At 41.3% G+C, this 27,494-nt stretch overlaps 1 protein-coding gene across 5 annotated transcripts in view; it reads left to right on the forward strand.

Annotated features, from left to right (window-relative positions):
* Positions 1-27,494, forward strand: part of si:ch211-272n13.3 (ankyrin repeat domain-containing protein 26) — a 101,877-nt gene that overhangs the window by 42,585 nt on the left and 31,798 nt on the right. For all 5 annotated transcript variants that reach the window (XM_020044214.3, XM_034288037.1, XM_034288036.1 and 2 more), the window contains 12 exons: positions 981-1,128; positions 1,455-1,668; positions 1,919-2,102; positions 2,412-2,558; positions 5,178-5,961; positions 7,541-7,725; positions 8,200-8,352; positions 9,468-9,643; positions 15,154-15,247; positions 15,949-16,026; positions 24,238-24,372; positions 24,632-24,744. In XM_020044214.3, coding sequence (XP_019899773.2) covers positions 981-1,128; positions 1,455-1,668; positions 1,919-2,102; positions 2,412-2,558; positions 5,178-5,961; positions 7,541-7,725; positions 8,200-8,352; positions 9,468-9,643; positions 15,154-15,247; positions 15,949-16,026; positions 24,238-24,372; positions 24,632-24,744 — 2,411 coding nt within the window. The remainder of the gene's footprint in view (positions 1-980; positions 1,129-1,454; positions 1,669-1,918; positions 2,103-2,411; positions 2,559-5,177; positions 5,962-7,540; positions 7,726-8,199; positions 8,353-9,467; positions 9,644-15,153; positions 15,248-15,948; positions 16,027-24,237; positions 24,373-24,631; positions 24,745-27,494) is intronic.

The following is a 27,494-nucleotide window of genomic DNA, read 5'->3' on the forward strand; positions in this document are numbered from 1 at the left end:
TGTTTTTGCCATCCAGCTGGTCCTATTGCAAGAGGTTCCCCTTATGATGTGCAGTTGACCAGGTTCATAGGAAGAAAAGCTGCCTCAGATCTTGACATTCCCACTACCATGCTTGACTGTTGGGATGAGGTTCTTTTGGAGGTGGGCATTGTCAGGTTTTCACAAAACAAAGGTTTTTAAATTGACCAAAATGGATAATATTGGAATCATCTGTCTTGAGAACAGACTTTCAGAAACCTTCAGGTGGTCTTTGGTAAAGTTAAGACAGGTTTTTGACTGCAGACACTTCTTCCTAGCCACCTTCCCACGAATACCGATTCTATTTAATGTTCTATTTATTGTTAAAGCATGCACATTAACCTGAGATGCAACAAGGGAGTTCTGCAAATCTCTAGATCAGGGGTGGGCAAACTAAGGCCTATGGGCCGAATCAGACCCGCGGGGCAATTCCATACGGCCCGCGGTAGGTAATAAAATGGTTTTGTGGGGAAGTAAAACATAACTATCCAGCCCATTTGGCGTTGACCTTATTATTTTTCTTGTGGCTCCTAGGGATGTTTTGAAAGGGCATCCACTTACAGGCCGAGTCGCTGTCATGTTAAATGCTTTTCTCTCACAGTGGACTGATGGAGCTCAAATCTTTTTGAGGTGGTTGCTTAGCCTTCCCCAAACTGATGTGCTCCAGTGTAGCTCAGTTGGTGAAGGATGGCGCTTGCAAGACCAGGGTTGTGTGTTCAATTCACTACTGAAAGTCACTCCTAATATACCTGCTAAATTACTTAAATGCTCAAATGACGGTTGAGCTCATTTATACATTTTAGGTGCTTAATTTCAAACCTCCTTGTTCAGTTCAAGATGAATGTTTAATTTGGTGTGCAATGTTCCTTGAAGAAAGTGGCATGAGTTTGTTCAAATTTGCTATTACGCATGTGAACTTTGTCTGTGAAAATATTTTGGTCTGTTTCATTTTGCATTGACAGCCCCCAAATGCTGGTGACATGGATATGGCGGAAGAATTTGATGAGCTCACACAGTCATCAGACACAGCCACGTCTGACCTTGAAGACCTCTCATCTGCCTATCGTCACACCTCTTCCATCATCAAACAGCTTGACTTTGCCACTTTAGGTACACATAACCCAAAACTGCAATTTTCCCTTGGAATGAATGCAGAATTAAATTTATATTTAGTGGTGTTGAAATGCCTCAATTGCCAGAAGGCAAGTACGTCTAAATAAATCTCTGCTTAATATCTTACATTATAAATCCACAATGTAGACATTGTAAAATTTTTATCTTTCTGTGATTCTTTGCATTCTGTCTCCACAAAGTGCTTTAGAAAATTAAGTTCCTCCCCTATTACATTTAGCTTTCAAGAACAGTTGAATTGATGAATATTCCAAAGCTTTAACACTACTCTCCTTCACCTTCCATTCCCCACTTACTTTCCTTAGACTCTGTAAGCATGGTAAAGCTGCAGAACATGTTTCACGAGTACGAGCGCACCATCCAGAGGGAGCGGGACCGACAGGGGCGCCTGGTCGACAAGATGTGCCAGCTGGAGGCACAGCAGGTTGAGCTGAGGGACTCTCTGGAAGAAAGCCGTGACAGCAAACAGGCCCTTGATCACCGGCAGCTGGAGCTGGACACAGACCTCAACAACCTCAAGTAAGTTAGAAAGATGAGGTACCTCTGTCTTTACTGTTTGTTTGAGAGTTCCTTCTGAGTGAAAATATCTGTGCGTTTTAATTTTTCTGTACTTGTATTTTTTTTCTGGCTCTCCCATTCTTCTCACGTTTCTTTTTTTATTCTTTCATTTTTTATGTCTCCTTGCTCTTTCTGCTTCTGCTATGCCACTTGGTTCAGATATGGCCTTCTGCTCACTCGGTATTCAACCTTTCTGCCCTGTGCTCTGTAGGTTCCAGCTAAAGCAGGAGCAGGAGAAGCACCGGAATGCCTCAATGCTGTACGAAAAGACCAGGGTGCTGCTACGGAAGAAAGAAGAGGATCTCCGGACTGAGGCAGAGGGAAAGCACAAGGTGGAGCTTGCCTTGAGGAACTTGGAGTTGGAGAAGAGGGCCATCCTTAACAATATGAAACAGGTAACACTTTCTCAGTCTTTCTCTTCGGGCCTTCACTTTTCCTTTCACTTATGGCAATTACATTATGATTATATACCCTGATTATACATACTTTGATGAAAGTTTGTTGACTGAAATTGACTGACTCAAATACATTAAAACGGCATTGATTGTGAGTGTGTGAAGATCCTTGTTCAGTTTCATAGAAATAATAGTCTACAACATCTTGTCTGCAGCCATTCTCACACTTTTAACAGTAAATTTTTAGGCACAGAGCTCTTACGTTGATAAGTAATTATTATTCAACATAGCTTTTGTGTTGCCCTGTAGTTGGAAGAGGACCGTAGTGAGACACAGAAACTGTTGAACCAGGAGCGTGGTGCCCGAGCTCTGTCGGAGACCCTCCTCAATAACAACCTCCGCAAGCAGCAGGAGATCGAGGAGGAGAACCGGAGGACCATCTGCAAGAGCAATGAGGTAAAACACTTTCCTATCCAATTTTGAAAGTCAGGTAGTTATTTAATCAAGTTTTAGATATAGAAGACCTTTTGCAGTGAATGCTAGCGTAGAGTTTTTGATTTATTGAGTAATAACGGCCCTTGTTCGAAATACTTTCCTTAACTGAAATACCAATGTGCTAACTTAAAATGGACCCTAACCTAATACCTACATTTTGGCTTCTGCTCATTTAACTAAACAGTAGAAATGAGAGAATTTATATTTGTAAGTTCTTTAGTGACTCTAAAACGTTTAGAGGCCCTAATCAAATTGTGTTGGACTTTCTTTTCTTGCATTCTCTATTTAATTTGGTCACAATTACTTCACTGTTGCCTAGTGGTCATGGGCCCTTTATGTGTTTAGGCAGAGGCAATTTTAGTTTAGTTGCTCTCATCTGTGTTAATAGCATATCCAGCAAACCGAATTTTATCACAATGTTAAAGACAAACCCTTGACAGTACCAATGTGTTTCAGTAGATGGCATCATACATCTACCATACAGATAGATTATTCAAAAGGTACAATAACAAGTATTGTTTATTTAAACAATTATTTTTTGCTGCCCAATTTGGAATCCAAATCGTCCTTATTCAACCTGTACAGTATACATGTTTCTTGCTGCTGTCAAACACAGTGTCCAATGAGCCTAGGGTCTAAGGCGGTTCCAGCATTCTCATCCAAACTCACGTATTTACCCCTCCCTAATACAAAAAAGCTTAAAAGGTCTGCATATACATACATGCATTCATGCGTACATACATGCATATACAGCTCTGGAAAAAATTAAGAGACCAGTGCAAAATTATCAGTTTCTCTGGTTTTACTATTCATAGGTATGTGTTTGAGTAAAATGACAATTTTTGTTTTAGTCTATATACTACTGACAACATTACTCCCAAAGCTCAAATAGAAATATGGTCATTTAGAGTATTTATTTGTAGTGCCATCAGGGAATACTGTTACCATGAAAGGGTGCACTTGGTCTGTAACAATGCTCAGGTAGGTAGGTACATGACAAACTTATATCTAAATGAATGGAAGGACCCCAGGTTTCCCAGCAGAACATTGCCCAAAGCAACACACTGTCTCCGCCGGCTTGCCTTCTTCCCATAGTGCATCCTGGTGCCATGTGTTCTCCAGGTAAGTGACGCAAACGCACCCAGCCATCCATGTGATGTAAAAGGAAACGTGATTCATCAGACCACACCACGTTCTTCCATTGCTCAGCAATACAGTTCTGATGCTCACGTGCCCATTGAAGGCACTTTCGGTAGTGGACAGGGGTCAGCATGGGCGCCCTGACAGGTCTGTGTTCTGACACCTTTCTATCAGTACTAGCATTAACTTTTCCAGCAATTTGAGCCACAGTAGCTTGTCTGTTGGATCAGACCACACGTGCATCCATCTTCCTCTTGAACACATTTCAGGGGGTTCAGGTCTGGAGATTGGGCTGGCCATGACAGGGTCTTGATCTGGTGATTCTTTAAAGTTGTAGAAAATTGTCAGAGCAGAAGGAAGCATGTGTTCTTCCAGGATAACCTTGTACTTGGCTTGATTCATGCATTCTTCACAAAGACAAATTTGCCTGATTCCAGCCTTGCTGAAGCATCCTCACCATATTCTCCACCTCATTTCAGAGTGGGTGCGAGACACTGTGGCTTGTAGGCCTCTCTAGGTCTCTGTCTAACCATTAGACGACCAGGTGTTGGGTAAAGCTGAAACTTTGCCTAGTCAGAGATGATGACCTTACTCCATTCCTCTACGATCCAAGCCTTATGGTCTTTTGCAAACTTCAGCCTGGCTCTTCTTTGCTTCTTATTGATGAAGGGCTTTTTTCTAGCTTTGCACAACTTCAGCCCTGCCCCTAGGAGCCTGTTTCAAACCGTCCTGGTTGTGCATTTCACCCCAGCTACTGTTTGCCATTCTTTTTATAGGTCACTTGATGTCAGCCTATGGTTGTTGAGTGACATTCAAATGAGTTGACAATCATCTCGGTCAGTGGACAGTCGTTTTTGCCCTCTGCCAGTCTGTAGATTTGTTGTCCCCAATGTCTGTTGCTTGACCTTGTTCTTAGGAACCACCATCTTTTTCAGGATGGAAGCAAGCTCACTGTACCCCTCTGCTCACTGTACCACTCTGTCAGTAAAGCCAGAAATGAACCCTTCTTTTCCGCACTCAAAGCTTTTCTTTTCAACTATTTTGTCATGCTGAATATATATTTTTCCAAATTACCTTTGAGTTACTACTGGCACTGTTTTTGCCATCCAGCTGGTCCTATTGCAAGAGGATCGTGATGCCCACAGCAGTGGTTTTTATACTTTTCCATGTTAAATAAGATTTTGTTCAGGTAATCACCTAATCAGTACCTCATTAAGTAAAATGAGGTGTGCCTGTGATGGAATGTAACAGACAGAATGGAATAGCTGCCATACACGTAGAGATGCGGATTTAAGAAAAATGAGGAGTGGACTCTTAATTTTTTACAGAGCTGTATATTAAAATGTCTGATATATTAAAATGTCATGTCAAATCTAACATTAACATAATACTTTAAAAGTGTTGCGTGTGACCATGGCTGTTGTGTGGTCATTTACTCAGGCCTTGTCTCAGCTAACGGAGGCCACAGACCGGGAAAGAGAGCTGCTGCAGCAGAACTCAGCCCTCCAGGATGACTTGAGCTCCCTGAGGGTTGAGCTGGAACGTTCCCGCTCTCACAGTCGCCAGGAGGAGTCCCGCCTCACAGAGGAGTGTGAAGCCCTCCGAGAGCACCTGGAGGATGCCCGGCGTGACCTCAAGCTCAATGAGGAGGCACTAGCCCAGATGGTCTATCAGTACACCGGCCAGTTGACCACCCTCAAGGCGGAGCTTTCCGTGACATCCACTAGACTAGAACACGAGCGCCAGGCAAGAGAACAGCTAGAAGCCGAAGGTGAGTCAGGGAGGACACGGCTGACGGGTGCTCTCCAGGAGGCAGAAAGATGCCAGGCTGCTCGTGCTGATGCTGAACGGGCTCTTCAACGAGAGCGCGAGGAGCGCCAACGAGCCCAGGACAAGCTTACGGGAGAGACGGCAAACAAACGTGAGGCAGTGGGTGGGCTGTCCCAGAAACTTGCCAAGGCAGAGTCACGCACTAACAGCCTTGAAAATGAGGTGCATCGCCTCACCATGGCTCTCACGGAGACAGAGCACATGGTCACTGCACTGCAGAGGGAAAAGGAAGTGGCTATGGGCAGGTTGAGGGAGCTTGAGGCAGCACTACAAGTGGAGAGGGAGCAGGCAGTGAGAGCATGCGCCCGACAGGAGGCGCTGCAGGAGAGGCTGGCTGTGACGCAAAGTGAAGGCATGCTGATCAGGCAACACCTGGAGGAGGCTCAGAACAAAGGTGCAGTTGAAGCCTTGTATTTATTATGAAATGTTAAAGTCAGTTCAATTCTAGAGACATGGCACACGACATCTACGTAGTAAGAATAAAAAGAAAAAAATGAAGCAAACATAGGAAAACATTTACATAACAAGGTGAACCAGCTGCTATTTTAAAGAGTGTAAAGTGGGGAATATGGACAATATGGGTAGAAATATTCAATAATATAAATATAAGTGTAATATGCCTATGAATGGTCAACATATTCTAATGTACATGGACAGGCATCAGAGCATTTGGAATGTTAATGTGATCAATATGGTCATAGATCAGTGTTGCTGGTAGAGAAGACTTATGGCCTGATGAAAAAGAAAATGGGAGGCTGGAAGTGTGTGCTGTGATGCTGCGTTAGCGTCTACCAGACGGTAGCAGTGTGCATAGACCACAGCCTGGGTGGCTGTGATCTTTGATGTTCCGTGCTTTCATAAGGTATTGTGTATGGTAGATGGCATGATGCGCTCTGCAGACTTCACTTTTAGGCCGTTTTCACTGCCGAGTTCGCTTGTCTGGGCCAGGTGAGGTCATCTTTAATGAACACACCGAGGAAACCTGAAGTCAGAGACTCCACTTCAGCTCTATCGATGTGTGTGGGAGAGTGATCCCCTCCACCGCTTCCTGAAGTCCACGATCATCTCCTTAGTCTTGCAGACGTTGAGAGGGAGGTTGTCCTGGCACCATGTAGCCAGGTTCTATACATCCTCTCTGTAAGCGTTCTCATCATTGTTGAAGATAAGACCCAGGATGGTTGTATTGCCGCAAATATGAGGATGGTGTTGGAACTGGGCGTGGCCACGCAGTCATGCATTAACAGGGAGTACAGGAAGGGTCTGAGTACGCAGCCCTCAGGGGCTCCGATGCTCAGGGTCAATGCAGAGGAGGTGAGGTTGCCCATTCTCACCACCTGGGGTCTGCTTATCAGGAAGTCCAGGATCCAATTGCAAAGGAAGGTGTTAAGTCCCAGAGTCCTGAGCTTAGGAACAAGCTTGGCGGCTTTGTGAAAGTGTTTGGACAGTTGGAATTAAAATTTGAAATGCGTGGCATTTATTTGTCTTGGTACTCATAGCAGAAGGCAATTGCATGTATATTTCAATAGAACCATTTTGTGGACATATTAGTGTAAAAGTTTTCCAAGAACCCTTTTGTTGTAAATGTATTTGAGATGTATGCTTACTGGGTCTATGAGCATGATTGCTGTGAGTTTGCTCATTGATATTCACACTGGATTGGAACCGATAATATAGTCACATTACAATCGAACAGCTCAATGGGTGACGCAAACCTCCTTTAATAAGATGGTGAACTCACCTTTGCCGCCTCCACCAATGTATGAAACCCACGTACAGAGAAAGCGCACCACTCACAGCCAGCATGGTGGAGAATTGATGCAATATGTACACCAGTATTTGGGTGAGGGAGGATGATTAGGTGGCCCTGGATGGAAATTAATGCTGGTTTGAAAGATAAGTTAGGAGACCAACGTTTACCTCCTAAAATGTGCCATTTTTATTTTTGTAGAACAATTTAAAAATTTTATGTACAGGGATGGCAAAGGAGAAGGCTGTGACTGATGCTCAGGAACGCTTTGGTGACCTGCTGGCTAAGCTACGAGCAGATGGCGAGGAGCATGTGCAGCTGGTGGAGGAGAGGAGCAGAGAATTGGCCACAAAAGCGGCAGAGCTCAGAGACCAGGTCTACAAGTTGGAGGAGGAGAAGAACGAAAGGGAGGTAAGATGGAAGAAGGATAGGTGAGAAATACCTCTTGCGATATGCTTCAGGAGGCAAAATCTAATGCAAAGTATCAGGAAGCACTTGGCGTTTTCCTGTCCAAGTAATTCGTTGTCAGTCATTATTCTAAGGGGGGAAGTCTGCATGTTCAAATATAAAAAACAAAAAAGCCCTGGATAACAATCACGTGGCATTTATTTTACTTTAGCATTTTCTATTTAAGTCATTTATCAGTGAATTGTTAAATGGATAATGGTTGTGTGTGGGACAAGATGATAAATCATATTTTAGTTTTCTTTGAAAACTGCTACAGAATGAAGCTACGTTTAGCTAATGTTAGCTGCAAATCAGGGAGCATCTTTTTCTACTTTTTCTACTATATCCCATTACTAAATCACCCCCTGAAGCCCAGAATAATTCAGTGTGTCTGTCTCTGTCACCTTCTGTCTCTGTCGCCCTCTCTCATTACTACAGACCGTTTTGAGGCAGCTGCAGCAAGAACTCGCTGACTCACTTAAGAAACTGTCAATGAGCGAGGCTTCTCTGGAGGTGAACACTCGCTACCGCAATGACCTGGAAGAAGAGAAGGCGCGTCTGCTCAAGGACATGGATCGTCTCAAGGGGAAGGTTGGTGGAGTAGGGTGATGTTCCCCTGCTTAAACTTGAGATCAGGGCAGGTAAACTGATCCTAGAATAGGAGAAACTTCCACCAAGACCAGTAAGCATTATAGGCAAGTTGACTTAGAACAGATATCCTCATTCATGTAATTAATGGGTGGAATTCTAGTAATTGAATCTCCAATACAGGCGCCGTATTAGTAAGTCTAGGACATTGCCAACCCGTGGGTATAGTCTAGTTTAGACTAGTTCTGGATAATGTGGCATTAATCATCTGCTTAGACACACAGTACCACTACCAACAATTCGGTAGTGACAACTAATTGTATTTGATTTACAATTCTGGCTACTTTGCGATGGATGGTAGTCTGGATTCACACGCAGCGTTTCTTTACAGGCTATAGAATCACAGCATAGTTGTGGTTCGAAACCATCTCTCGAGTAGTTTTAGTGATGGCATTTGTAAAGTTGTAGTGGGCATTTAGAGATTTTTATGTATAAGCTTTTGCTTTGTATAAGCTATCAAATGGTTAAACAGTGTCTGGAAATTGACCTACTAGAACAGTGGTTCCCAACCAGGGGTACAAGGACCCCTGGGGGTATCAACAGGGGGTACTTGAGAACACTCATGACAACATAGGCTTACTAGTGAAATGAACATGAGGGGGTAGAAGACCATGGTGCTTGCCTATGGTGCAGCAAAGGGAACTGTACCTCCCTACCTGTGGGCTATGCTTAGACCCTACAACCCGTGTACGCCGATGTGCCACTTCATGTCTTTAGGCCATCCAACCTTCATGGGTGGGCAGCTTCTGCTCAGCCAAGGCAAAGCTCTTCTTGGCACCACCTTGGTGGTACAGTAACTGCAAAAGGTTGGGAAACACTGTACTAGAAGTATGTTGTATTAATGCTTGACCTCACGGGCCTGTTCAGGTGGGTTTGACATTACAGAACGTTCAGATAGAAAGGTACTGTATTTGTTTAATATATATCCAATTGTTTCGATGGCAGAAAAAATTATATTTAGTTCTGTATGTAGGTCTATTGTCCATCAAACAGAAGGGGGAATCATATTAGCCATTCTGTCATATTTCTTTAAAAAATTTGAACATTTTACTTCGTAGCTGGAGGAGAGTGAAGACCAACACGTTCAGGCAGAGCGCCGCATCAACGCCCTAAAAAGCATTCTGAATGAGAAGGATCACGAGGTGGTTACTGCCTCTCGGAAACTGCAGGAGGTGTTGTTGGCCTCAGCTGGCTCAGACAGCATCAGAAAACAGCTGGAGGAGGCGGTGCAGAGGTAAACACATAAAAGCACACAAAAACTTAGCACACACGATGCCTGCTTTGAGGCACAAACACACTTCATAGTTAGTTATACTTACAATTGTGCTCAAAAGTTTGCATACCCTTGGAGAATTGGTAATATACAGTCATGGCAAAAAGTGTTGGCACCCCTGAAATAATTCTTTGTGTGTATTGGAACAAAACAAAAGAAAGAAGGAAAAAAAGCAAATTGGACATAATTGCACACAAAACCCCAAAAATGGGCTGGACTAAATTATTTGGACCACTCTTCCAATACACACAAAGGGAATAAACATGTGTATAGCAAAACATGTGTTAATGCAATTATTCTGCTCTTGCTTTAACAGGTTAGCGTAGCAGATAGCTAACATAAGATCCTTGAAATAAAGACCCAGGAAACCGGAGTAGAGAGGCTTTTAGTATCTTTTATCTGTAAAACTGTGAAAACATAATAATATGGCATTACAAACTGCCCATATACACATATACATGAATATGCAACTTAAGTCTAACATATAGCTATCACCTAGGACAAATAAGCCATTATCATGACTTGTAAGCATTTAAGCTAACTTTAACATGGAGCAATGGCAATCGCGATTAGCATAACCATGAATCTCTATGGAGAAATGCTAATCGCGATTAGCATCTATCAACACAACATACATGTTATGCTAAAATAGACAATACACAAAGATTATATCAAAGTAGTATGCTACTTACAGACTTAGACCTTCAAAAACTACCAAAGACGAAGATGGAAAAGTAACTGCAGCATGTCCTTTCAGTAGAGCTGAGTCAGAAGCAAAACAGGAAACCAACGGCAAGAGAGGAGGGACTACATTTTGAGAACTCAAATGCAATACAACTTTACACCACTAGATGTTTTTAATTCAACACAAAGTGGGGGCAGAACAGCAATACTTTTCTGTGAGAAATACTTGATTTTCTTGAGAAATTCAGGGGTGCCAACACTTTTGGCCATGACTGTATGTACGATTTGTAAAAAAAACATGAGTTAGCAGGCAAAACACTTATTTCTTATGGGATTGACATTCAACTGTAGGTCATAACAGAATGGCACAAACATAAAACAAAGCATGGCAAAAAAGAAAAAAATTACTGACCCCAGTTCAAAAGTCTGCATACCCTTAGTTCTTAATACTGTGTATTGCTCCCTTTAGCATCAATAACAGTGTGCAGTCTTTTGTAATAGTTGTCTTGCATGTGGTATAGCTGCCCATTTGACTTGGCAAAATGCCTCCAGGTCATGCAAAGTCTTTGATCGTCTTGCATGAACCGCATATTTGAGATCTCCCCAGAGTGGCTCGATGAGATTACGGTCAGGAGACTGTAATGGCCACTCCAGAACCTTCAGCTTGTTCTGCTGTAACCACTGGAGGGTCAACTTGGCCTTGTGCTTAGGGTCATTGTCGTGCTGGAAAGTCCCAGAGCCTCCCATGTGCAGCTTTCGTGCAGAAGAATGCTAATTGTCTCCCAGTATTTTCTGATAACATGCTGCATTCATCTTGCCATCAATTTTCACAAGATTCCCTGTTCCTTTAGAGCTCACACACCCCCAAAACACCAGTGAGCCACCACCATGCTTCACAGTGGGCATGGTATTCTGTTGGTTGAAACCAAAAAGCTCTATTTTGGTTTCTCCACTCCAAATTACAGTGTACCTGAAGCTGTGAGGCATGTCAAGTTGTTGTCGTGCATATTGTAACCAGGCTTTTTTGTGGCATTGGTGCAGCTCATTTTTGTTCATGTATCGTCGTATTGTGGTCCTTGAACCACACCGTCTTTTTGCAGAGCAGCCTGTTTTTCTCCTGAGGTTACATGTGTGTTTTTCGTTGTATCCTGAACCATTCTTCTGGCAGTTTTGGCTGAAATCTTTCTTGGTCTACTTCTTAATAAGTGATTGAACAGTACTGACTGTCATTTGCAAGGCTTTGGGTATCCTTCCATCTTTATAAAGTTCCATTACCTTGTTGAGGCAGGTCTTTTGACAGTTCTTTTCTGCTTCCCATGGCTCAGAATCTTGCCTGCTCAGTGCATCCATGTCAACAAGCTCAACAAACTCATTGACTATTTATACACAGACACTAATTGCAATTTAAAAAGCCACAGGTGTGGGAAATTCACCTTAAATTTCCATTTTCACCTGTGTGTCACCTTGTGTGTCTGTAACAAGGCCAAACATTCAAAGGGATGTAAACTTTTGCTCAGGGGCATTTGTGATTTCCGTTATCGTTATGACATAAAAAGGAGTTTAACAACAATCTGATAATAAATGGTTTCATATGATCACTATCTTTAAAAAGTGACTTTTTTGTCAATTGAAGAAGACGAAAGAATCGTGGAAACCCATCCCTTTTTACTGTGCCAGGGGTTGTGATCTATTTCACCCCAAAAAGCATACACGGATGAATACTCCACCAGAAATAGTCGCAATAGATCCGTAAACATAGTTTTTTTGGCTTACCATAACGTAGCTCCTGAAGCTTGTGGCCAGCCTAAGGCACACCTGTGCAATAATCATGCTGTCTAATCAGCATCTTGATATGCCACACCTGTGAGATGGATTATCTCGGCAAAGGAGAAGTGCTCACCAACACAGATTTAGACAGATTTGTGATCAATATTTGAGAGAAATAGGCCTTTTGTGTACATAGAGAGTTTTAGATCTTTGAGTTCAGCTCATGATAAATGGGGCAAAAACAAAAGTGTTTCGTTTATATTTTGTTGGAATGTTTAGATGGAATGTTGAATGCAAATGCATTACATATGACAGTTCTATGTGTGCAGTGGACAATATACAAAATCTACAGGTATTAAGAATAACCTATGTACAAGTGATTGATCCCGAGCTGATTTTGTACGTTTGCCCACTGACAAAGAAATGATCAATCTATAATTTCAATGGTAGGTTTATTTGAACAGTGAGAGACAGAATAACAAAAAAAAATGCATGTCAAAAATGTTATAAATTGATTTGCATTTTTATGAGTGAAATAAGTATTTAATTTCCTAAAATCCACAAGGAGCTCCTTGGTTTCCTTTGCATGGAGGGCCAGGTTGTTAGTGCACCATGCCGCCAGGAACTTGATCTCTTCCCTGTAGACTTGACCTCCTCCTTTCCTTGCGCTTCTAGCAGAAAGCGTGTGGTATTTGATGAATGTAGCCTGCTGCTGCTATTTTAATCAAATATCAAATGGGTCCAAATTATGTTTACAATATAGCATTCATTACAATTTCTGCAAATTTTAGAGCATGTCTAATACTTGAGACTTTGTTTTAAGATTTTGCAGTGGATCTAATGACCTGCATTTACTTCAGAGTAGATATTACAGCAGGAAGGACAGCGTCAGTAGAGTGTATGCAATGTGAGCAGATGAGTGTTTTTGATTCTTCAAAGAGTGGTTCGACTTCTAATGCTATTTATTAGTTTAATGAGTTAAAAGTTTTGTTAGAATCAAACATAGAATCAACTTCATCCCCGTGAGGTTTGCTTGGCTACGATTGGGTCATTGAGATGTGCGTCACATTTTGGTACCAGTAATTTTGTTTGTGATTACCAACTTTGATTGTAAACTGCTGAAACACCACTACCATTGGAGCATTTGTTTTCTGGGTAGAATAATCGCTCATGTTCGAAAACTTTGCCAACCTACATTTTTTGACGCATATGCATTGGAAATTATAGCACTGCAGAGAGAGAGTAGAATTACTATGATACTTAATTTGTGCATGTAATTCCTAGTTTTCGAGCAAATGGTTATGATGATGTGGCGCACGTTCGCACACATATGACAGTGTACAATTAGGGTTGACAGCGCCACTTATATACCTTCTACAGAGGATATAAAAAGTATACACACCCCCATTAAAATGCCATGTGTTTGTGATTTAAAAGAATGAGACAAAGATAAATCATGTCAGAACTTTTTCCACCCTTAATGTGACCTATAATGTGAACAATTCAATTGAAGTGACTCTGATTAATCACAAATAAAGTTCAAATCTTCAAGGGGGAAAAATTACAAATAAAAACCTTAAAATAACCTGGTTGCATAAGTGTGCACACCCTCTTATAACTGGGGATGTGGCTGTGTTCAGAATAAACCAATCACATTCAAACTCATGTTCAATCGAGGTCATAACAAACCGGCCATCATTTGAAGTGACTCTGATTAATCACAAGTAAAGTTCAGATGTTCTAGTAGGATTTTCCTGACATTTTCTTAGTTGCATCTCAGAGCAAAAGCCATGATCCGCAGAGAGCTTCCAAAGCATCAGAGGGATCTCATTGTTGAAAGATATCAGTCAGGAGAAGGGTACAAAATAATTTCCAAAGCATTAGATATACCATGGAACACAGTGAAGACCGGCATCATCAAGTGGAGAAAATATGGCACAACAGAGATATTACCAAGAATTGGACGCCCCTCCAAAATGTATGAAAAGACGAGGACAAAACTGGTCAGGGAGGCTTCCAAGAGGCCTACAGCAACATTAAAGGAACTGCAGGAATTTCTGGCAAGTATTGGCTGTGTGCTACATGTGACAACAATCTCCCATATTCTTCACATGGATGGACTATGGGGTAGGGTGGCAAGACGGAAGCCTTTTCTTATAAAGAAAAACATCCTAGCCCGGCTGAAGTTTGCAAAAACAAACATCAAGTCCCCCAAAAGCAAGTGAGAAAATGTGTTATGGTCTGATGAAACCAAGGTTGAACTTTTTGGCCATAATTCCAAAAGGTATGTTGGGCGCAAAAACAACACTGCACATCACCCAAAGAACACCATACCCACTGTGAAGCATGGTGGTGGCAGCAAGATGCTTTTGGGCTGTTTTTTTCCAGCTGGAACCAGGACCTTATTCAGGGTGGAGGGAATTATGAACAGTTCCAAATACCAAGCAATTTTGGCACAGAACCTTCAGGCGTCTGTCAGAAAGTTGAAGATGAAAAGGAAGTTCACCTTTCAACGACCCATGCACACATCCAAATCCACAAAAGCATGGCTTTACCAGAAGAAGATAAACGTTTGGGAATGGACCAGCCAGAGCCCAGACCTGAATCCAATGGAACATCTGTGGGGTGATCTGAAGATGTCCTAGCAATCTGACAGATTTGGAGGGGTTTTGCAAAGAAGAACAGGCAAATATTGCTATGTCAAGATGTGCCATGCTAATAGACTCCTACCCAAAAAGACTGAGTGCTGTAATAAAATCAAAATGTGCTTCAACAAAGTATTGGTTTAAGGGTGTGCACACTTATGCAACCAGGTTATTGTGATTTTTTTTTTTTCCTCAAAGATTTCAGTTTGTTTTTCAATTGAATTGTTCACGCTATAGGTCACATTAAATGGGTGAAACATTCTGACATTATTTATCTTTGTCTCATTCTTTTACATCACAAGAACCTGGCATTTTATATCCACTGTATCATTCAAAATAGTTCAAAACTGTAATATCAATGTTTTGTGTCTGCAGGTTGGAAATTGAGAATGCCAGGCTAGAGGCTGCAGCCAAGCATCAGACCAACAATATCGAGGCACTACAGAAAGATGTCCAAGATGCTGCCATTGTGAGTATAAGAAGTCTGCATCCAAACATTCTCCTCCATGTCAGTTAAATGTGTCTTTGGTTCTTATGCAGTACTGGTACATACTTTAAAATTAGCTTCTATGGTATATAATCAGAATATACATATTTGCATATTGTTTCCTAACCATGACATTAGGTAAGGTTTTGACTGCTATACAGGAAATGTAAATATGAAGATATTCTACTTCAATCAGTAATGAATTTAAAGGAAATCAATCTCTGCACAGGCATCTGAGTCTACAGCAGGAGGGGTTGGTATTTTAGACATTGTAGCTGTAGATGTTTCTTTGCGTTCGTTGTCCTCTATTATCTGGAATATTTCTCTAATATGGACCAATAAATTACTCTCTACATTTTAGCCAATCCTTTACGATTTGGTGGGTCTTTTGTGCACTATTCATACCAGAAATACATTTTAAAAAAACATTGTTGAGTTATTATCAAGATTGTCTTTCAGTTTTCTTCAGGTTGTGTCTGGTTGTTTTTGATTGGTTGTAGTCTATGTACGTCCAAGATCTCTTTATTTTTTCCTATATATCATCTATATATGTGGTTTGTGACCCTTTCTTTCTGTAGTTGCATGGTGGGTTTTTTTCCTTGTGGGATTGGTTCTTTCTTGGGACAGTGTCCTGTTTCGATGAGAAACCACATCACTTGTGGACATGTTGCTTCACCCATCAGGTCAGAAACCGTTTGGAGAACTTTGTGACTGGGCTCCAGAGCAGCAAGATGACCCTGGAGGAGCAACTTAGTCAGGAGGTTTGTTGATTTTTTAACACATGCTTGGTTACCATTTGGATTGTATCTTGATCAGCTGAAGTGGCTGCGACATACAGTACTTTAATTCAAATCAAACATTGCTGTCCCCCACTAAAGCGATTTGCTCCAACTATGTAAAATTACGATTGTCTACATGAAAAACAAACGTTCTGTCACATCAAAAACACAATTGGCTAACCCCAGTCTATTGTTGTACATGCTGCATACATTTCATGGGATTATTGTAAGTTGCGGGTTTTGAAGTTTTCTAACAAGGGTATTTCTTTATTTAAATGTTTTACTATTTTTCCCATTGTAGAATAATACTGAGGACATCAAAACTATGAAACAATACATATGGAATCTTAATGTAGTAACCAAAGAGAGTGTTTAACAATTTGGAATACATTTATGTTTTAGATTTTTCAAAGTAGCCACCCATGGTGGTTACCACATTAGCCGAGATCATTTGTTCAACCAATCTGAATTTCAGAAAGACATGGTGGTTGGAACCAGAAATCTTAAATTGGGACTAAACAGACCAAAGGACAGCTTTCCACTGGTCTCATGTCCATTTCTTGTGTTTCTTGGCCCAAAGAATTGGCGTCTTCTTATTGGTGTTCTTGAGTAATTGTTTCCTTGCAGCAATTCGACCATAAAGGCCTGATTCATGTTGTCTCCTCAGGACAGTTGATGTAGACATTTCTCTGTTACTTGACCCCCTATGAAGCATTTATTTGGGCTGCAGTCTGAGGTGGAGTTAATTACTGATTTCTGAGGTTGGTAATGAACTTATCATCTGCAGCAGAGGTACAGTGGATATAAATCAGTTAAATTTCAGTCTACACAATCAGTAAAAAATTTTGTTAGAATCAAACATATAATCAACATCACCCCCCTGAGGTTAGCTTGGCTACGATTGGGTCATTGAGAAGTGCGTCACATTTTGGTACCAGTAATTATTTTTGTGTTTACTGAATGTAAACTGCTGAAACTGCTGACCAGTCCTCTTCTTTAGCCAGAAGAGGACTGGTCACCCCTCTGAGCCTGGGTCCTCTTTAGGTTTCTTCCTAAAATTCGGCCTTCTTAGGGAGTTTTTCCTAGCCACGGAAATTCAACACTACTGTGGTTTGCTCCTTGGGGTTTAAGGCCGGGTGTCTCTGTAAAGCACTTTGTGACAACTGCTGTTGTAAAAAGGGCTTTATAAATACATTTGATTGATTGAAACACTACTTCCAAGGGAGCATTTGTTTTCTGCGTAGAAAATGTGCGAAAACTTCATTTTAAATTTGCCAACCTACATTTTAAGTTGCATATGCATTCGAAATTATAGCTCTGCAGAGAGAGAGTAGAATTACTATGATACTTAATTTGGCCATGAAATTCCTAGTTTTCGAGCAAATGGTTAGGATGACGTGGCATATTCGTACATCTGACATTTGCCATATATACAATTGTGGGTTGACAGCTCCACTTATCTAACTAGTGGCCAGAAATCTCTGAATGCATCTACAGTGGATATAAAAAGTCTACACACCCCTGTTAAAATGCAATGTTTTTGTGATGTAAAAGAATGAGACAAAGATAAATCATGTCAGAACTTTTTCCACCCTTAATGTGACCTATAATGTGAACAATTCAATTGAAGTGACTCTGATTAATCACAAATAAAGTTCAAATCTTCAAGGGGGAAAAATTACAAATAAAAACCTTAAAATAACCTGGTTGCATAAGTGTGCACACCCTCTTATAACTGGGGATGTGGCTGTGTTCAGAATAAACCAATCACATTCAAACTCATGTTCAATCGAGGTCATTACAAACCGGCCATCATTTGAAGTGACTCTGATTAATCACAAGTAAAGTTCAGGTGTTCTAGTAGGATTTTCCTGACATATTCTTAGTAGCATCTCAGAGCAAAAGCCATGGTCCGCAGAGAGCTTCCAAAGCATCAGAGGGATCTCATTGTTGAAAGATATCAGTCAGGAGAAGGGTACAAAATAATTTCCAAAGCATTAGATATACCATGGAACACAGTGAAGATCGGCATCATCAAGTGGAGAAAATATGGCACAACAGAGACATTACCAAGAACTGGACGCCCCTCCAAAATGTATGAAAAGACTAGAAGAAAACTGGTCATGGAGGCTTCCAAGAGGCCTACAGCAACATTAAAGGAACTGCAGGAATTTCTGGCAAGTCCTAGCTGTGTGCTACATGTGACAACAATCTCCCGTATTCTTCACATGGATGGGCTATGGGGTAGGGTGGCAAGACGGAAGCCTTTTCTTATAAAGAAAAACATCCTAGCCATCTGTCAGAAAGCTGAAGATGAAGTTTCAGCACGACAATGGCCCAAAGCACACATCCAAATCCACAAAAGCATGGCTTCACCAGAAGAAGATTAACATTTTGGATTGGTCCAGAGAGCCCAGACCTGAATCCAATTGAACATCTGTGGGGTGATCTGAAGAGAGCTGTGCACATGTCCTAGCAATCTGACAGATTTGGAGCACTTTTGCAAAGATGAGTGGGCAAATATTGCCATGTCAGGATGTGCCATGCTAATAGACTCATACCCAAAAAGACTGAGTGCTGTAATAAAATCAAAAGGTTTTTCAACAAAGTATTAGTTTAAGGGTGTGCACACTTATGCAACCAGGTTTTTGTGAGTATTTTTTTTTTTTATATTTCCCCCTCAAAGATTTCAGTTTGTTTTTCAATAGAATTGTTCATGTTATAGGTCACATTAAATGTGGAAAAAGTTCTGACATGATCTATCACAAAAACCTTGCATATTAACAGGGGTGTGTAGACTTTTTATATCCAGTGTAACTCTGGGTCTTCCTTTTCTGGATACAAAGGGAGAAATAACAATGATGCTCATCCCACTGACTCACTGCCTGTCAAGCTCAGCAAACACAATTCCTACAGTGAGGCTTGCTGAGGACCAGGATGACTACACTCTCTCCCTAACCACGGCTGACGTGAGGAGAGTTAAAAAAAAAAAAGAAGTGAACCTGCGTAAGTCACCAGGGCCTGATGGCATTCCATGTTGATAAAAACTACGGATTCCATATGAGCGCTACTACATAACGCGCAAAGGACAGGGTGTTGTTCTCATGTAACATTGGCTCAATGACCGTTCATGTAACAAAAAAACAACAGCGTGTATGGAGGAAACCGTGTGGTTGACACGCAAAACTACAGAACTAGAAGACTATTAATCAACAGACAAAAATGTGATTATTGGATGGAAGAGTCTAGAGAAGCTAGTTAGCTAAGCTAGCCAGCTATATGCTATTTGCTCCACTCACCGTTTTCTGCACTCTCAACCGCCTTTCAATTCCTCAGCTTAAAAAATTTTTTTTGTAGCCAAATATTTTTTTTCTGAGGTAATATTTTTTAATTCAGTATATATATTCCATCTTCCATTGAATTAATTGACTTTCATCCACTTGCTAGCAGTAGGCTAAAAAGTATATATTGCGTCATTCTGACTGACTGGGCCCAACCACACTACTACCTCTTTGATTGAGTATTGTAAACGACAAACATGTGAAGGAGCGCTATTCTCTTTTAAATGTCATGGTATATCATATGTTAAACACTTTAGATTGGAATTTTAAAAGTATTTAGAAAAATAACATTTAAATCTATTTATTTTAACCAAAAAAATACAAGTATTCGAATACTAAATACATTTCGGGTATTCGTATATTCGACTATCGGTGCCCATCCCTAACACATACGTGAGGATGCTGTTTGTGGACTACAGCTCTGCATTCAACACTATTGTTCCTAAGCTCAGGACCCTCGGACTTAACGCCTCCCTTTGCAGTTGCATCCTGGACTTCCTGACTGGTAGACCTCAGGTGGTGAGAATGGGCAACCTCACCTCCTCTGCACTGATTCTGAGAACTGGAGCCCCCCAGGGCTGCATACTCAGTTCCCTCCTGTACTCTGTTCACGCATGACTGCGTGGCCACACCTCCAACATCATCCTCAAATTTGCGGACAACACTACCATCCTGGGTCTCATCTCTAACATTGATGAGACCGCTTGCATAGAGGAGGTAAAGAACCTGGCTACATGGTGCCAGGACAACAACCCCTCAACATTTGCAACACAAAAGAGATGATCATGGACTTGAGGGAGTGGCAGAGGGGGGTGTCATGCCCCCATACCCATCGATGAAGCTTAAATGGAGAGTCTCGGAATTCATGTTTCTTTTGCGTTCATCAAAGACAACCTCACTTGGTCCAGACAAGTGAACTCGGCAGTGAAAACTGCCTTAAAACATCTATACTTCCTGAGAAGACTCAATATTTTTTTGGCGTGTCGGTAAAAACTCACAAACGTTTACAGCTTTGAATACATCCTCTCAGGCTGCATTACTGCCTAGTACAGCAGTTGCTCCACTGCCGACCGCAAGTCCCTCCAGAGGGTGGTAAAGTCTGCGGAGCTTGTCATCTGCTGCCATCTCCCCTCCGTGCAAGGAATCTACCATGCCAATGCCTGAGGAAAGCATGAAACATCATCAAAGATCACAGCCACGCAGGCTATGGTCTGTTCATACTGCTGCCGTCTGGTAGATGCTACCGGAGCATCAGGGCACACACTTCAAGGCTAAACATTTTTTTTTTCCTCAGGCCATAAAGGTTCTCAGGCCTAGTCCACACGAACACGGGTATTTTTATAACCGGAGTTTTTTCTCCTCCGTTTAAAAAAAAAAACCCGTCCACACATGCTCGGTTTAAAATAAATCTCTGTCCACATGAAAACACAAAAACGCGCTGTCAAGAGCATGCCACACCAGCAGGCGGCGATATAACCCAAATCGTAAAGTCACCTTGGCCAATCAGAAGCCTAGAAAAAAAGTTATTACCGGTTCCGCTAGACTAACAACATGACGAACAGAGGAAAGGGAGAGTCGTATGTTTGGACTGATGGCGAAGTTGAGATTTTACTTAATGTCACACGTGAATATAAAGTTAACAAAACACATGAAAATGTGGACTGGGAGTCTTGCCAGTCCAAGTATGCCGACATCCTAGCGTTGTTTCTAGAGCATTACCCTGAGACGTCCCAAGAGTTTCCTCATCGTAAAGAGGATATAACCAGGACCATCATCACCAATAAACTTAAGGCGATACGGGTTATACATGTATACATGTTAGAAGCCCTGTTAGCAGCACAGTTGTTATAAGCACGATTTGGGCTACATCCGCCATTGCAAAGAATCGTCAACAAACATCAACAAAGCAGTTAGCGGCGCACAATATGACGTCAAACACAGCGGATAACGGCACACTCTATGACGTCGCAAGGCAAAAAACCCGGTTATACTGTCCACATGACAACACTGTAACCGGCGTTTCTGAAAATGCTCACCCTGGCCGGAGTTTTCAAAAATGTTCGGTTACAGTGCCCTGAAACTGCGTTTTCGTGTGGACGGAAGGCCGAACCGCGTAAAAAAAGTCACGGTTATAAAAATACCCGTGTTCGTGTGGACTAGGCCTCAACCAGCAACAGTGATCCATGATCATACTGATCAAATATTCCAGATGCTCTGATGTCCTTTCAGGTACATTTAATGGGCATCTACCATTCATAAGCATATTGCACTCAAATGTACAGTGGGGAGAACAAGTATTTGATACACTACCAATTTTGCAGGTTTTCCCACATAAAAAGCATCTAGAAGTCTGTCATTTTTATCATAGAAGTCTGTCATTTTTAAGTAATTAATTTGCATTTTATTGCATGACATACAGGTCTGTGAGAGCCGAAATTCTTACTGGTTAGTGGGTGATCAAATACTTATGACATGCAATAAAATGCAAATTAATTATTTAAAAATCATACATAGTGATTTTCTAGATTTTTATTTTAGATTCCATCTCTCACAGTTGAAGTGTACCTATGATAAAAATGACAGACCTCTACATGCTTTGTAAGTAGGAAAACCTGCAAAATCGGCACTGTATCAAATACTTGTTTTCCCCACTGTATCTATAATATCTATAATACTGTTCACACTCCCCATCCTACTTTTTCAAAAATTGCTGCCAGTGTACATTATGTATATTACTGCTAGACTTGCCATATCTAGAATTTCAATACCACTACCAATATTGCTGCTAGTTTCAAGTACAGACGTGCTCAAAATTGTTGGTACCCCTCTACAAAAAATAAAGAATGCACAATTTTCCCTGAAATAACTTGAAACTGACAAAAGTAATTGGCATCCACCATTGTTTATTACATATTTAATAGAAATCAGACTTTGCTTTTTTTATTTTTTATTCAACATAATATTGTAAATAAGAAAACAAATGAAAATGGCATGGACAAAAATGATGGGACCGCTAACCTAATATTCCGTTGCACAACTTTTAGAGGCAATCACTGCAATCAAACGTTTTCTGTAGCTCTCAATGAGACGTCTGCACCTGTTAACAGGTAGTTTGGCCCACTCTTCCTGAGCAAACTGCTCCAGCTGTCTCAGGTTTGATGGGTGCCTTCTCCAGACTGCAAGTTTCAGCTCTTTCCATAGATGTTCGATAGGATTCAGATCAGGACTCATAGAAGGCCACTTCAGAATAGTTCAATGTTTTGTTCTTATCCATTCTTGGGTGCTTTTAGCTGTGTTTTGGGTCATTATCCTGTTGGAGGACCCATGACCTGCGACTGAGACCGAGCTTTCTGACACTGAGCAGTATGTTTCGCTCCAGAATGCCTTATAGTCTTGAGATTTAATTGTGACCTGCACAGATTCAAGGCACCCTATGCCAAGCTCAGCAAAGCAGCCCCAAGTCATAACCGAGACTCCTCCATGTTTCACTGTAGGTATGGTGTTCATTTCTTTGAAAGCTTCATTTTTTCGTCTGTGAACCATAGAGCTGATGTGACTTGCCGAAAAGCTCCTGTTTTGACTCATCTGTCCAAAGGACATTCTCCCAGTAGGATTGTGGCTTGTCAATATGCATTTTAGCAAATTCCAGTCTGGCTTTATTATGTTTTTCTTTGAAAAGTGGAGTCCTCCTGGGTCTTCTTCCATGGACCCCACTTTCGCTCAAAGATGGTGAGATCAGAAACTGACATACCTTCACCTTGGAGTTCAGCTTGCATCTCTTTGGCAGTTATCCTTGGTTCTTTTTCTACCATTCGCACTATCCTTCTGTCCAATCTGGGGTCGATTTTCCTCTTGCGTCCGTACCCAGGGAGGTTGGCTACAGTTCCATGGACCTTAAACTTCTTAATAATATTTGCAACTGTTGTTATAGGGACATCAAGCTGCTTGGAGATGGTCTTGTAGCCTTTACCTTTACCATGCTTGTCTATTATTTTCTTTCTGATCTCCTCAGACAACCCTCTCCTTTGCTTTCTCTGGTCCAAGTTCAGTGTGGTGCACACAATGATACCAAACAGCACAGTGACTACTTTTCTCAATTTTTCTCCATTACTTTTCTTGGTTAGTTTTTTTGGTCTGGCTATATTTCTGCTTATATATTCTTCTTCTTAACTCTCACTACGTAGTTGTGGGGTGCTATGTCACGAGAAGATTCATTGTGATGACGCTGTGTTCGGTGCATTTGACAAATAAACCTTGAAACTTGAAAACTACTTGTGGTGGTCCTCATGAGAGCCATTCATTCATTCATTTCATCATTGGGCTTGATGGTTTTGGCATCTGCACCGTACCTGCCATTTTATGGATTGACTGACCTTAATGTTTTAAAGAATTTATGAACTTTCATTTCTCTTTGCTTATTTGAGATGTTCTTGTCATAATATGGGCTACTACAGTACAGACAATTTCTTCTGTATTCCAACTTTACCTTGTTACCAAACAACTCATTGTCTGAAACACATTAAGAAGTGCCACTTATGAAATGCCACTTATGAACTTTTTTCCATACATTTTGATGTGTTATGCATTTTTGGTTACTTCGTGAATCTAAATGTGTTTCTACAATGTTGAAAATAGTCAAAATAGAGAAACACCCATGAATGGGTAGGTGTGACTGGTATGAGTCCAAACTTTTGAGTGGTATGAGTTCTTTACCTGTTTTGTGCTTTTTAAATTCAGCTTTGCAAGTTCAGAGACAGGGTGCAGTTGAGTTTTTCAAGTGATGATGTTGACCACTTGCATAGATTTTGTGTTTGTAAAGAACATCCCATCCCCCTTCCTCTCTCCTACTCAGGTGCAGAAACAGAGTATGCTGTCCCACAATGCCCAGGACTCTCATACACTGTGGGAGGAGCAGTTGAAGAGCCGTTCAAAATTGGGACTGCGCCTGGCCGAGTTGGAGAAGGAGAAAGCAGATCTCTTTGAACAGGTTATAATTTAAGATGGCCCAGTTCAGAAACAATGTCCACCTTTTCTCCCCGTAATGCTGATTTTACATTGTGAATGATGTCTTTTCTGTCTTTGCAATAGTACCACATTAATTCAGTAGGCCATACTCCTTAGTAAAATATAAACAGAAAAGGGCATGTACGGTTAGTATTAGTCAGTTTGTAGCTAATTATAATTAGTAAAAAAAAATATGATCACTATGTTGTCCATGGCATGCCGTCCTTTCCTGCTGGTCGCAGATGGAACTGGAGAAGAAGAAGGTCAAGAAGATAGCGGAACAAAAGAAGTCTGTAGACAACAGGTTGGACCAGGAGATGAAACGAAACACTGAGCTACAGAAAGAAATGTACAGGTGACAGACCCACCACTTCTCCACAGTATCCTCCATACTGACTGCAGGGCAACTTTGATGTGTACAACCAACACCAAGTACTATTAAAGAGCCCAGTTAGGAATAGACTTAAATTCATCCAAATTCATCCTTGCTTCACCCACCTTCATTATGGTGCCCTGTTTAATGGGTGTAGTGTTATTTAAATGGATCTTGTTGTAACTGTGTGTTTGTGTCCAGTCTAAAGATTTGTGTGTTTGTGACCATAATTGGTGTGACCTGTCAAAGTGTCAGCAGTGTTTCCCTCTTATTGTAATCAGAGCGGCGCTACACCGTTGCTAAATTGTGATGTGCCACCACAGAAAACCTGAATATTTGTATGAAAATATATATTTATTTTTTTACCATGCTGAGCGTAGTTTACCATTATGCGTAGTTTACTATCACACGAGCATCAGAGCAGCAACTTCCTGCACCCTGATGGTCAGTGTATCAACATAGCGAGTGAGGTCAGAGAAACGTAACTAGTTGTGTTTGTGTTGAACTGTCAGTAAGTGGCTGTCACATTGATATAAAGAAGGTAACCATTGTCTTAGTGACAACCAAAGGTAAAGCGATGACACTTAGAACCTTAGTGATGATGAGTTACTGATGACATTAGATGACATTGCGCACAGATACATTTTCAGAAACGATGCCGCCAACAAAGTGGTCCAACTCTGGAAAAAAAAGTAAAACAAAGACTGGGAAAAAGACAAACAACATAAAGTCTGAGTACGTCAAGTATTCGGTAATGACAGTAAAGCTCTGTGCAGATACTGCAAAGCAGTATCTCTGTACCTAGAGTTTCTCATGCCCATCTTACACGTGTTTTCTAGAGTCAACAAGTTGTTCCAACTCGAAACTGGCAATGCTTTCAAAATGCTGGACTGCCTATAGTCATTTTTTCGTACACTTATCTCAAGAGTAATCACATTAAGAGCCATTCCTCCATCCGATTCCAAACAGCCTTGATGTCAATTTGGATGACACAGCCAATCAATTACCCGTGTGTGCTGTATAATATTGCTTTTGGAGAACAGATGCCAGGACTTCTGTCTGGAAGCAGCAAATCAGGTGCAGAATTGGCTCCCAGTGATTCTATCACATAACAAACCCCAGTTAACCGTATCCATGCTGAAAATGTACACAGGTGATCTTGGGGATCTAGATGCACAGTATCAGGCAATCAATTTCCAGGAGTGGAAAACAAAGGATCACTGTCAAGCAGAACAGTTCTAGGTCAAAGTTCTGAACTACAAGGACAGCAGTGGGGAGCAGTGTTTTAAAGATCTGGCCGTGTTTGCGCAGTCCCTTCTCGCAATGCCCATGAGCAATGCCGACGTTGAAAGTTTATTTTCGCAAATGAACCATGTGAAATCCAAACAGCAAAACAGAATCGTCCAGAAGACTCTCAGTAGTATATTGTGCGCTCGCTACGTCCTAAGAAGATTAGGGATTTGCTGCAAGGACTTCGTCAAGCCAGGAGATGTTATAGCGCTTCAATGTTGGGATGTATAGAGATGGAGAGGAGACAAGAGAGACTATGGATAGTGCAAGGGAGGAGAGGGAAGGTAAACGTAATAAAATGTTTTTATAATGTATGAATCTATTATTACAGGCTATAACAAACCAGAAAAGGAACCATGCAAGCCTAGTTTAGCCAGCAATTGAAAGTGATGAATGTTGTTGCCCTCAATGGAGTCAAACCAGGGTCTCCCACATGAGAGGCTATGTCTTTAGCCACTACACAGTAACATCACGTAAACCTTGAATATTTCGCTAGACACCATTAAGCATTGTGTTTAACTGACTAAAGTTCCTTATTAAGTTTACCTCCACCAGAAATAGCATCTATGAACTGTGATTTTGCCACTGGCCATTTTAAAAGCTTATTAGCCAGTAATATTTCGCTAGACACCATTAAGCATTGTGTTTTACTGACTAACGTAGCTTATTAAGTTTACCTCTACCACAAAAAGCATCTATGAACTGTATGGCTTCTGCCACTGGCCATTTTAACAGCTTATTAGCCATTCATGAATGACATTGATACAATAACTATCAATATAGGTGACGATAACTGACATTTTTGTCAAGTGAAAAGACGAGAGAATCGGGTAGCCAGCAAAGTTTTTGTCTATCCTGAACAAATCCTAATGCACAATTCAAAAATCCACCAGAAATAGTCGCAATATAACAGTGACCAGTTTAATTTTAGGCTTCCTATAACATGGCTACTGAAGGTTGTAGCCGGCAATGTTTTTGACTGTCCTGAACAAATCCTAAGGCATAATGTGTTTAGACTGTGACGGGAGTCGAATGCGAGACTGGTTGTTCCATAGTCTGTGTCTCTATCCACTACTCTATTTAATAAGGGGTAGTCAGTCAGTCAGGCATTCACTCTTCTAGGCCGGCTCCACTTACGCGGTCCGACAAAAAAGAAAATTTGACATGATGTCTTGATATTTCAGCGTTTACATATATTTCAATATCTGCATTTTCCATACAGTGGATATAGACCTTTAATCCAATGTATGGCCAAGGCTTCAATTTGGGATTAGGTCTCACCTCTCCAATTTAGCAGCCAAACTCCATATAGAGTTCCCGGTAGCGCTCCAGCTCAGTGTGGGTGGAGTCTCGCAAATTCATGCTGTCTTGCTGTGTGCCCAGCTCACCCTCAAGCTCCCGGATACGCTGCTCCAGAGTCTAGTGCAGGCTTGCTTCACTCG

The sequence above is a fragment of the Esox lucius genome, chromosome 19 (assembly GCF_011004845.1).
Source record: "Esox lucius isolate fEsoLuc1 chromosome 19, fEsoLuc1.pri, whole genome shotgun sequence".
In the NCBI taxonomy this organism is placed as follows: Eukaryota; Metazoa; Chordata; class Actinopteri; order Esociformes; family Esocidae; genus Esox; species Esox lucius.